A 12441-nucleotide genomic window follows, 5' to 3' on the forward strand; every position below is an offset into this window, starting at 1 on the left:
GACCGCTAGGTGGCGCCGCCAGCAGTCCCTTGAAGCATCTGCCACCCTTGTTACCATTCGTCAAGTTGTTAGTTTTAGCCACACGACCGGAAAACATAAATAAAAATAAATTTAAAAAAATTAAATTAAGGTAATATAATTTAGCGAAGATTCTGTCCATGACATATTCTTGAATAGGATGATGAATTGTGTGTATTCCGTCATTTTTAGTGCATATGCTTGTCATTCGTTGTTGTGTTTTGAAAGTTTTAACCGGAAGTTGCCTCTGTATCAGCTAGCTTCTCGGGAGATGTAGTGTTGTTGCTGTGGTTTTGTTGGTTCTAGGCAGAGCTGTCATTTGCTAGCGAACGTATTAGCCACTGTCTTGTCATGTCAAGAGCAACCTGTCCCCTCACAACACAGGGCAGTTAACGAGTTCATTTCTTCACATATCCACCTTTGGGTAGGGTCAGAGGAAAGAAATCTGGGCGTAGAGCAGAAGAGTGAGATGAAATGACAACGTCAACATTACAGGTAGGCTACTATTAGCTAGCTAACGTTAGCTTGGTACAACTGGACATAACTTGGCTTAGCCCATACAGCAGCTTGAATGCGAGCTAACTTGCTAGCAAAACAGCTGACGCTAAAGCCCGCTAACGTTGTTAGCAAGCCCCTTCAGTTAACTGAGCCTGGGGACAGTACTTTCATTACATTGTCTTGAAAATACCAGTGCTAACATATATATCTAACGTTACTGTACTAGCTAACAGCATAATATAAGAACAATATTAACTAATGTGGGTTATGAATTGCTAACTAACGTTAAACCTCTGCTGGAGAATGTTTATAACGGTAGCAGTCGTTTGTTGGGCTGTGGCCACTCGCACACAGTTAACATGAGAAAACAAAGATTTACGTTATGGAACATGTTAGGTTGGTAATTGCTTTAAGAAATAGCACAGTGAATTTTGTTGTAGAATCAGAGAAGCTAATACAATAATCCTATTGTATAACATGTTAGCTGTATAACTTGTGCTTTGTTTTGGTTGAAGCTCCAGTGTTGACATGTGCAGACTGATATGATCATGACTAACGTATACATTCCCTGCCTCTATTTCTGTGTCTCCACCCCCAATCCATCTTGCATCAACATTTGTCCTCTGACTGTATTTCTCTGCATGTGTTGCAGAAAGCAATTGATCTTGTGACCAAAGCCACAGAGGAAGACAAGGCAAAGAATTATGAGGAGGCCTTGCGCCTGTATCAGCATGCTGTGGAATATTTCCTCCATGCCATCAAATGTGAGTACTGCAGCCTGACAGTTTAGTTGAACTACTTTTTACACCCTTATGTTGGTAAAGCTATTGGTGGCTTTCATTCACATTGTTGTTTGGAATTTCATCTTTCCTTCAGATGAGGCCCACAGTGACAAGGCAAAAGAGAGTATACGAGCAAAGTGTATGCAGTATCTGGACCGAGCGGAGAAACTTAAGGACTATCTGAAAAATAAAGACAAACAGGGCAAAAAGCCTGTCAAGGAGGCCCAGAGCAATGACAAGTATGCTGTCTGTCTTCTGCCCTCTCGGAAAACATGTTCAAGTCTGTGGGCTTTACTGTATTTGTGCCAACCCCTCTGTGTGTTTGTGTCCGGGCTAGGAGTGATAGTGACAGCGAGGGTGAAAATCCAGAGAAGAAGAAACTGCAGGAGCAACTTATGGGTAAGTAAATGTGCTCACGGGGGAATTACGCCAGTTGATATGATGCTTGTGTGATATTAGATCAGCATGGTCCTCTGATACAATGGATATGATACAGTTCGACTGATTATTTTGTATAATTGAAAAACACTACACTGCTTCTGAATGGGAAGATCTTCAACTTAAGTGATTGTAGTGAGAAAATTTGATCAAATTTAGCATTGTTTTTTTTTTTTTTTTATTAGTAGTAGTCTTGGGTTCAGTGGAGTTATGAGTTCTTATTTGTGCCGGGGCTAAAGATGTTCAGTCACCTTTCAAGTGTTTCTGTCTGTCTGCATTTCAAGGGTGGTGTTGTCAGTTGTAATCATGCTCTGCCTGTGTGTCCAGGTGCTATTATAATGGAGAAGCCCAATGTCAGGTGGAACGACGTGGCTGGACTGGAGGGAGCTAAGGAAGCTCTGAAGGAAGCCGTCATCCTGCCCATCAAATTCCCTCACCTCTTTACAGGTACTGTAGGATCGTCCCTCTCTAATCTGTTTACGCCCACTAATTATATAACACTGATATCAAACAGTAAAACTGATATGGCAGAGGTAAATAAATTTTTTAGGTGTGCTTGAAGCTAAACATATACATTATCCATTGTCAGTAATATAATAATGTGATAAAGACGGGTAAATATAGAGCTGACACAATCTGTCAACAGTATATTATTTGGCAACAGTTTTGGTATTCAATTAATCATTTACTATGCAAAAACAACAAACGTTCTCTGGTTCCAAATGTGAGGATTTGCTACTTTTCTTTGTTACTTTAGATTTGTTTGTGTTTTATATCATTGTAAATTGCATCTCTTTGTGTTTTAGACAAAACAAACTGAAGCAATCTGAGCTTGATTTCTGGGAATATTTGATATATGTTGTTTTCTGTTTTCTTTGATTTTATGGATCAATCAAAAAGCATTTGATAGTGATTGATTAATCAATTGTGAAAATTGTTAGCTGCCACCCTGGTTCAATATCACTGCTTAGTTGAAAAGTCACTTTAGATGTTTTGAAATGACTGTCAAGTATCATTTTAGTATTACCTCTATAATGGATGTTGTACTGCTACTCTTTTAGTAAAGCTTTCCATCCATGTTATCATGTTAACTTCCATGCCTGTTTTAGTTATTGTTTAGGCTGGACTACTAGAACAGGCTTTTGGACAGTTCCCTAGTAATTTGTACATTGGTAAGACATCATATGACCAGCATTACTTCTGGCCTCTGTGTTCTCAGGCAAGCGTACTCCGTGGAGAGGTATCCTGTTGTTCGGTCCTCCAGGGACGGGGAAGTCGTACTTGGCTAAGGCCGTGGCCACTGAGGCCAATAACTCCACCTTCTTCTCTGTCTCCTCCTCAGACCTTATGTCCAAGTGGCTGGGAGAGAGTGAAAAGTAGGTCTTTTCCTCAGGGGTGGCTGTTGCCTGAAGCTGTACTCAAGACAGGAAAGACACGTTTATTGTAGTACAGAGATATAGCAGAAAGTGTTTTATTAGATAATTTCAGCCTAACTAGAGTGGAAACCTGACTCTTCATCCCTTTAAATAAATGTCAACAATCTGTGAAAAAATCAAAATGTTATAGAAACATGCCTTTGGGAGTACTTACACTTTTTTATTAGATGAAAGGATTTCTAATTTTTCAACAGATTTTCAATATTTCTATCAAAAATAACAATAGTAAAATACCTATCAGAGACTAGAGGGCTTATCCTATTTTTGAAACTGCTCAAACACTGTGTAATGATGGACTATAAGATGCCTACAACTCCAAGTAAATCCATTTCCAATACAGACTGGCAGCACTCTCAGACTTTGTCAGGCACACTCTGCACCTCTGCACCTGAGTGTGCCTCTTTGAATATTGCTGTCCTTGTGTCACACTCAGTCTCATTTTCTCTGTCTCTCCCTGTGTCTCCCAGGTTGGTGAAGAACTTATTTGACCTGGCTCGCCAGCACAAACCCTCAATCATCTTCATTGATGAGGTGGACTCGCTGTGCGGCTCCAGGAACGAGAACGAGAGCGAGGCCGCGCGCCGCATTAAAACAGAGTTCTTGGTCCAGATGCAGGGTGAGCCAAATGAGAACAATCAAACTGACACACAATGATAATGCACAGAGAAGAATATGCAGTATCAATTTATATATACTGTATGTACTGTATAAGTGACATTAAAAAACCACAAAGTTGTCTTAAATATGCAAATACATAACCCTGTATGAACACTGGGAAGCAGGAAGTGCTCCTATACACATATGTAGACTGAAGCTCTCTGGTTTCGTAGGTGTGGGAAACAACAATGATGGTATCTTGGTGCTGGGAGCCACCAACATCCCCTGGGTGCTAGACGCTGCCATCCGCAGAAGGTCAGAGGTCACTTCAGTACTCCACGGTTAAATGTGTTTGTCTTACCCTGAGTTTGTTTTATAGGGATTTTTGGGAGGGTCATTCAAATAACCCAATATTTTTTTTATGGAGGAGAGACAAATTCATCTCGGTCAACCAGAGGAGACATTTCACTGTAGCTATACACTATGAAAAAACATTAGGATTCAGGGCTACTGGAGCATGGTCTTAGAGCCCATGGGAAGTCCACGACAGTTTTAGTAGGATGTGACAGGCTTTACTGGACAAGTCTGAATGTAATTTATTTAAACTGACAAGTCACATAGCATATACAGGTCTCTGCAGGTCCTTAAACATATCAAAATGTCTTAAATTATCTAAATGTAGCTCCTTAAAATGATTAAAATCTATTTTTTTAAAAAAGGTTAGGCTTGAGCGATATGTTAAAATGTTCCAACCGGCCACCGTCAGCCCAACGACTGGCGATTGCCCATATATTCGTGCAGGTGTGTGTGTGTGTGTGTGTGTGTGTGTGTGTGTGTGCGCGTGCCCCTCTCCCACTCATAGTTTCAGCTGGGAGATGTGTGCGAGCGGCGAGTTCGCTACTTTCCACAAGCTCTAGTCTAATAAATAAACAAACTCTAAAACTCTCAAAATCTCAAGAAAGAGGAAAACCTTTCCTTTTAAGACCATCTTAAAGGTCCAGTGTGTAACATTTAGGAGGAACTTTGGCAGTACTTATAATATTCATAAGTATGTTTTCATTAGTGTATAATCAGCTGAAAATAAGAATCGTTGTGTTTTCATTACCTTAGAATACGCCCTTTATATCTACAGAGGGAGCGGGTCCCCTTCCACGGACGCCGCCAATTTTCTACAGTAGCCCAGAACGGACAAACCAAATACTGGCTCTAGATTGGGCCTTTCGCAAGTTTCACGGCTGCCGTAGTTTCTCCTACACGCTTGGAAGGGGAGGGTGAGGCGAGCGCTATTCAAATGTTTGCAATCTGGAATTTCACCGCTAGATGCCACTAAATCCTACACACTGGGCCTTTAATTGCCTTGTTAACGCATCGTAAAACACACTTCATTCAAACTCGACAGAAACAAAATAAAACTAACCAAAACCGTCTCATTTAGTCTTTCCACTGTTCCAACAATCACCAACTCTGGTTTGGTCGAAATAAACCCTTAATTCATCGAGTTAGATGTGAAAATATTCTGCCTCTACACGCTGCCTCTCTCTGCTGTTGCTGGCCTGAACGAGAGTCTGTTCCTGAGCAGCGGCTCTCACTCGTTCTTTGGTGGCAAACCATTAAATTTGCAAAATAAAATGACAAAAATTTTCCCCAAAAAACCAACTGATTGCTGATATATTCGTCCAATTGCCCAGCCCCAGTGGCTGCGTAGGATTTTTTTCTGACTCGTGTGATCCAAACATTGCCAATAACTCCAGAATGTTGTAAAGTCCAAAAGTAAAAATGTATTGAAAAAGGATAGATGTAATCAGCTCCAAAATTCTCAACATGTTTTTATCTAACGAAATATTCTTCTTCAATCCATATTTGTTGGCATTTAGCCTTTCAAAAACAACATTTTGACTGCAGTCAAAAAACTGTTTGCTCTCCTGTTTGCTGCACACAAAAGGAGGCAGCACCTGTATTAACGGGCCGGTCTGGCAGCAGTCTAACAGCACCATAACTGACCAGATATATTCATTAAAGAAAAGTTGATTTAATAAATAAAAAGACTCATTTAAACTCATTTAATCCAATGAATCACTTTATTCAAATTGAGGATTTTATTCGAGGATTTTTAAAAACATTTTTAGGGTGATGACTTTATAATGACAGACATTCAAAGCTTCATTTGAAAAATCTCGATAGAAGCTTCGAATGTAAAAAAACAAAACCAAACAAAAACAAGACTTTCGGTACAGCACTAAGTAGGCTAACTGCATATTAGACACAGCATTGTAGGCTAGACAGTGTCATACATGCTACAGTGACTTCAGCAGCACAGCTTTTACGTTGTTTTACACAAATACCATCATATACCGTATACGGCCAGTGAAATGTCAGGAAGGTCTGAAAAAAACAGATGCCGCCCAAGCCTATGTCCTGCATTTTTTATACTCTTCCCTCTTTCATAGTTTCAGAGTTTATCTGTAGCTACCTTATGTTCAAACACATAACTCTTTGGTCTAAAATTCAGCCCCAGGCAGCTTTCACAAACTCTTTAAAGTCTTAGAAAATGTGTCCTAAACCTGCGAGCACATCGTTTGTGTTATCAGTGTTTTGAAGAGCTGATGAATGTGCGATTGAATGGAACCCGTCCTCTGTCGTGTGTCAGATTTGAGAAGCGGATCTACATCCCTCTGCCCGAGGAGCCAGCTCGGTCTCAGATGTTTCGTCTTCATCTGGGCAACACGCCACACAGCCTGAGCGAGGCCGACCTTCGGCAGCTCGCCCGCAAAACAGACGGCTACTCCGGCGCCGACATCAGCATCATCGTCCGGGATGCTCTCATGCAGCCTGTGAGGAAGGTCCAGTCTGCCACGCACTTCAAAAAGGTGACATCATTAGAAACCCAAGAAAAAAAAAAAACATGTTGTGGTTAATAATTTTCCCATAATGCTATTGAGCCTTTTTTTCTTATTCTTACTCCTGCAGGTTCGCGGTCCATCCCGAAGCAACAACCAGGTGATGGTGGACGACCTCTTGACTCCTTGTTCCCCTGGCGACCCTGCAGCCATAGAGATGACCTGGATGGATGTACCTAGTGATAAGCTACTGGAGCCCATAGTCTGCATGGTGAGATAAACACATATTAATGAACAATATAGAGATGAGAATCTTTTTCTAAAACAATGCTGCAGCTCTTCATTTCAGACCTCCACACATTCCAGAGATGGATTGTTATGAATAAATCCAAGCAATACACAACACGATATAACAGTTAAAAGCAAAGCTGCTTCTGCTGCTGAGAGTGAATTACAGATGGTACCTGTGTGAATAAAATTGCTTTAAGGAAACAAATTAATCATCTGTCTGATAGAAATGTTATGTGTATATTTTACTGGTCACTTACTGATATTGCCAGAATTTTTTAAAGATTTTATGTGATAAAAATGATGTTTTTAATATAATGTTTACAATCTAATTTCACTTAATCTAAAAAAAAATTCTACAGTATTTTCACAAAGACACATGTTTTTCCCCTGAGCTGCAGTGATGGAATACGAGTGGGGGAAAATGAGCTTATATCTCTCCCTCCTTTGCAGTCGGACATGCTGCGCTCTCTGTCCACCACCCGTCCCACAGTCAACACTGAAGATCTGCTGAAGGTCAAGAAGTTCACAGAGGACTTTGGGATGGAGGGCTGAGAGACAGAGCCCCACCTCTCCCCAGTCCACCAGAAGGGTCATATTGCTCCCAACAACTAAACCCCCCCCCCCCCAAAAAACTGCTGTACCATCGTGTAGGCTTTCATCTCACAGCTGAGCACTTGGTTCACTGCCTCTCATGGATTTCAAAATAAATGACTGGTCTGTTTGAACACAGAAAGAAATCTTGTATTTCTTACTTCTAATTATCCAGGCCAGTATTTTTTAATCCTTGGAGGAAGTCGACCAAATGCTACAATAGAAAATCTTGGTGACATTTGGTAGTTGGACAATAGAGCCCATGTCTTTCCCCAATTTCAGACAACTTTCGTTACAAAGCAGCCGCTACAGCATATTCACTACAAGAACTTTTCATCTAACCTGCATTGATGTAAGGAAAGCTGCATTTGAATCTAAATGCACAAAGTTTGTCCCTCTCTGAGCCGATTCTATCAGACTGAAGGACTGTACATTTTGTTTCCATTGTGCACTTTTGCTTTGGATCGCAATGAAGGACAGTGACATTTGAAGAAGAAACTAAGAAGATAGTACCCCTGCCAGGCATGCAAGTGTGTGAATGCATCTAAGTGTTTTTATTAAACTTGTGTGTCTTAATGTATGTCTATATGTTGAGAGCCCTTTTGTTATTCGAGGAAGAGTTAAATGAATTGATCATTGCTGCCTCAGTGTCCCTCTGCAGTGTCTGCCTGTACCTCTGCTAGCAGCAGTCTGAGCGAGGCATTCATGTTCAATATTTACAATACAAGAGATGTGCTTGATTGCGAACTAAACACCACATTTCCTCTACCCAAAAACTTGAAAAAGATTGTTATCCTCTAGTTGCTCTTGAGTCTCACCACAAGGTTCCTTTAGTGGTATTGTAAATGTTCAAATATCAATTTTTTCTTTAAGGACTTCTCGCCATATTGGCTTAAAAGCTGAGGTTGAAAGTTCATACTTGACCTTGGAAACAGCCGTTGGTCCATTTAGTAGATATTCTGAAACTTTTGATTAGATCACATGACCTTCATCGCCACAGCTCCAAGACATTCCAAGTCCATTGAATGCTCAGAAAAAATTGGAAATTCAAACATCTACAATTCTGGGCAAACTCGCTTAATCTGCTGATGAAGATCATGTGATGTGATCGAAAGCGCCGGAACAGCGACTAAATAGATCTGAGATTGTTTTCTCAACTGCTGTTTCCAATGTCTAAAATGAACTATGAACCTCAGCTCCAGTTGCTCAAATGAGTTTCTGAACTGCATTTCCCAGAATACGCTTGTCTGAGTGAGCCACACTGTGATGTCTTACTTCTTGGACTTCTTTTATTGAAGTTTGTGTTTCTGCAGCAGTCCGTTCAGCACTGATTGCTCCAATGTTTAATACTAATTTTTTTCTTCCTGTTGAAGAGAATCAATCAAGCACATCTCTTTAAATGTTTTTCCTGGCATACATTGTTCAACAATGTTACAGAACACTATTTATTTAATTTGTTTGATCACACCTGACATGTAACTTGACTGACTATAATAGCGATGCAGTGTGTTTACACTTGAAGTATTTCATTATTTGTTGTTTCATACGGAGCTCCAGTGAAAGCATTTTTCTTTTGGGAGGCAAATATACACACGAAGTTCTACTCAGACACGATCATATTGTTTCATTACCGTCTGTTCAGGGTTGGCTTTCCTTCTCAAGCTTAATAGTATTTGTCCTGTTGTCAGCTAACAGACAATAAGGAAAGCTAGCCCTGCTGGCTATCAAGAAGCAAGATCACACAGTTAGCCAGTTTTAAATAATCTTTTAAATCAAACGTCTATTTGATGTTTGTTCTGTACCAACTCTCCGACCTCCCACTATCACATCAGGACCACAGGCGTGTGTGGCTAACTCAGTGATGGGATTTCTTGTCATAGCTCAGTGCTGTGTGTTGTGGAGGTACATACTGGTTCAGTAATGGCCACAGGCCATGTAACCGTTACTACTAATTTAACCTGCATTAATAAAGATTGACATTTCAAATGAAAAAAGGCACAGTTGCTGGTTTGATATTTTTATTATGTTCAATAGCTGATGGTTTAAATGTTTAGAGGCTCTACAGTGACATTTTCAGTATCTATCCCAGTCTGAGGCAATTACTTCCATGCGCTCTACCTCTGTTTATTGACTGCCAGGTATCAAACACAAGTCTACCAGTTAACACCACTTCTCAGTGATTAGTACTAATGAGGCAACTGTTCATTTACAGTACGTTTTGGGCATTCAGGCTGAGGCTCCTTAAGGAATAGTTTGACATTTTGGGAAATATGCTTATTCACTTTTTTGCCCAAAGCTAGATGAGAAAATTGATACCACTCTCACGTACGTGAGTGGTATCAATCCTAACTCTCTCCAAGGAAGCGAATAAGCGTATTTCCCAAAATGTCCAACTATTCCGTTAACAACTAACTAATAAGCGAGCAGATTCAGGGGTTCAGTATTTCACCTCAAGGACACTTTGACAGGACACATAACTGGTCATCCACACATACTGATGGTTGTGAGGATCAAACCTGACTGCCATTCCATTTATTTAGCCACAAACTGGGTTTTTCGCCAGTACGGTTTTAACAGCTCCTGAGAGGTCTTCACACAGACCCAAGCGTAACTGTGGGCAGAACTCAAGCAAGTCACAGTTTTTATCGTTTTGTTGTTAGGATCGAAACTGATCACAGAATAGCAGAGACAGTTATAATAGCACATCTCAAATGTGACAAATGCTCAACACAAAGGACGCAATGCCTCAGCATATTTGTCAAGGCAACTTTGTCCTCATTACCTTCACCTTATTTAGTATGCAGACCATAGCAGCAATACGAATATTATGAAGAAATACTTCAGAAACCTAACAGAAGAGACTACTAAGCCTATAAGCAGTACACAGTGCTGCAAACAACTGGATCTACATTGCAGAATGTGCCGTCACAGCCTTTTTAAATTATCACATGATCTCTGCAGCATTATAATGCAAGCAATGTGTTGATCTGTGCCAGAGTTAGTTGGCTTCAGTTGTGTTTAAACTGATACTAATTGAACTGGCTTGCATTTGCTCAAAATTCCACAGTAAAACCTCCTCACGCGCAGATCCACGTTCCATGCGCGCAGTGTGAACAGAAACCAACGTCCATCGTTTGAGTGCACATTCCTGAGAACGTCACCATCACAGGGTCGTCTCTGAGTCAAATGTCTCATCATCATTACCATCTTCATCACACTTTGCTCCGTTTCGAGTGGCTCTCTGACGGAGGAGCAGCCCGCTTGTTGCGATGGTGGGGGAAGGTTGGCATCAGCTCTGGTTCACAGGCTGCACAGAGAAGCAGACAGACAAGATTAATGACTTACAGTACATCAGAGGGCAAGGATTACAGCTGACACATACAAAATCTTTTCACTCACGTAGGGGTTTCTCTTTGAAGTAGGAACTCTCCAAACAATCTTTGGCAGTAGCTCTGGACCAGGAAAACAGGCAGGAATCAGTCACTGATATCTCTTAAGACTTTAACATATCTGACATAGGATTATTACTACCCTGTAGGCCAACAGTTGTGAAAAAAAAACGAATTCCTGATCAATATAACAATACCGTTAAGGCCTACAGGTATGGAACCCAGGGAAATAATGCACTGTCCCTTATTAGTACAGTAAATTAATTGTAGGTTTCATGTCGAAATGATATCTGACAGGGTCAAATCCAGTCAGACATGCTGTGTGAGAAGTCTTCCTCCAGAGTGTATTCTATTAAATCTAAGCGACTGTTAGTAGCATGTCGGACTTGATGACTTTAGAAACCCCCTGAGTTCTTCAGAGGAGCGGTTTGACGTCACTGAAAGGATGAGAGAGACAGCATGTGTATGCAGAGGTAAAGGGAAACCTCAGAAATGGAACTGATCCCTCTCAAACTAAGAAATGCTTAGTGATTGATCAATCCTGATTGTTTATAATTGATAATATAATACATAATTACAACAAAGTCAATGGTATGTAAGTGTATGTGTGTCTGTGTGTATACAGAGTGATTTGTGCCATGTGTAGATTTATCAGAGAAATCATCTTGATTACACCCAGAAACAAAGTAAGTAAGATTATGTAATCATGTGAACCTGAGAATAAGTCTGGTTAACTTAGTGTAGCTATTATCAGTCACGGGGATGAGGCCAACACAATCTTGATTCCAACCTTGCAGTAACTATGGCAACACTACTGGACTAGGCTGCAAGACTAAAGGGATTGCCAATCCTTTGTACTTTTTTGGAAATATGGGTCATTTTAACAAGGTGTGACAGTCCAAGGTAAGGTGTTCACCACAGCACTATCATGGCACCGGCAGGCTGTGTGAAAATGTTTTCTCCTGAATTAAACAGCACTTTGAATGAATCCATATTACTGAGTGGGTGGTGAACCACCAACTTCCTGATATGAAGACTAAAACTTCACCCCTGAGCCACAGTATTTTGAGTGTCACATAACATACTTTAATTGATTATGGGCAGTGCTGGATAGTAACTAAGTTCATTTACTCAAGTACTGAACTTAAGTACAAACACTTTACTTGAGTATTTCTTTTGTATGCTACTTTATACTTATATAATATATTAGACTTTTTACTATTTCACAACCATAGTTACTAGTTACTCTGGAATATTTCAACCTGTTTTTATTGAGAATCAACTTGTTTCAAGAAATTTTTAAAGACAACTTTTTCATCATTCTAGTAGTGCAGCAACCTGCCTTATTCTTCTTTTTCTTTCATGTTTTACTCTTTACTGTAACATTTTTTTTAAAGCTGATTTAAATTCAAAACAGGTTTCCATATTCTTACGGCACAAAGGTTTTTAGGACAGACATGTCTTTATAAGACTGAGAATTTTGAAGATTAAGTAGCTAACCACAACAAAAATGATGTTCACATATTAAGGCATCAGCGTTAATAATCCAGAAAGCATAATGTAC

The 12441-nt window shown here is 40.2% G+C and overlaps 2 protein-coding genes across 2 annotated transcripts in view; one reads left to right on the forward strand and one right to left on the reverse strand.

Annotated features, from left to right (window-relative positions):
- Positions 1-256: 256 nt before the first annotated feature.
- On the forward strand, positions 257-9484 carry vps4a (vacuolar protein sorting 4 homolog A). Its single transcript, XM_044194344.1, has 11 exons — positions 257-513; positions 1169-1280; positions 1393-1537; positions 1636-1697; positions 2064-2183; positions 2956-3112; positions 3640-3788; positions 4003-4084; positions 6417-6636; positions 6737-6877; positions 7348-9484. Exons 1-11 carry the CDS (start codon positions 493-495, stop codon positions 7447-7449), a joined length of 1311 nt encoding a protein of 436 aa, XP_044050279.1. The 5' UTR covers positions 257-492; the 3' UTR covers positions 7450-9484.
- Positions 9485-9489: 5 nt separating this feature from the next.
- The window catches only part of cdk10 (cyclin-dependent kinase 10), a 14839-nt gene continuing 11887 nt past the window's right edge, over positions 9490-12441 (reverse strand). The window contains exons 12-13 of the mRNA XM_044194348.1: positions 10888-10940; positions 9490-10795 (exon numbers count right to left, since the gene is read on the reverse strand). Of these exons, the coding sequence (XP_044050283.1) occupies positions 10701-10795; positions 10888-10940 (148 nt within the window). The 3' untranslated portion in view covers positions 9490-10700. The remainder of the gene's footprint in view (positions 10796-10887; positions 10941-12441) is intronic.

Source organism: Siniperca chuatsi, linkage group LG4 (assembly GCF_020085105.1).
Source record: "Siniperca chuatsi isolate FFG_IHB_CAS linkage group LG4, ASM2008510v1, whole genome shotgun sequence".
Classification (NCBI taxonomy): domain Eukaryota; kingdom Metazoa; phylum Chordata; class Actinopteri; order Centrarchiformes; family Sinipercidae; genus Siniperca; species Siniperca chuatsi.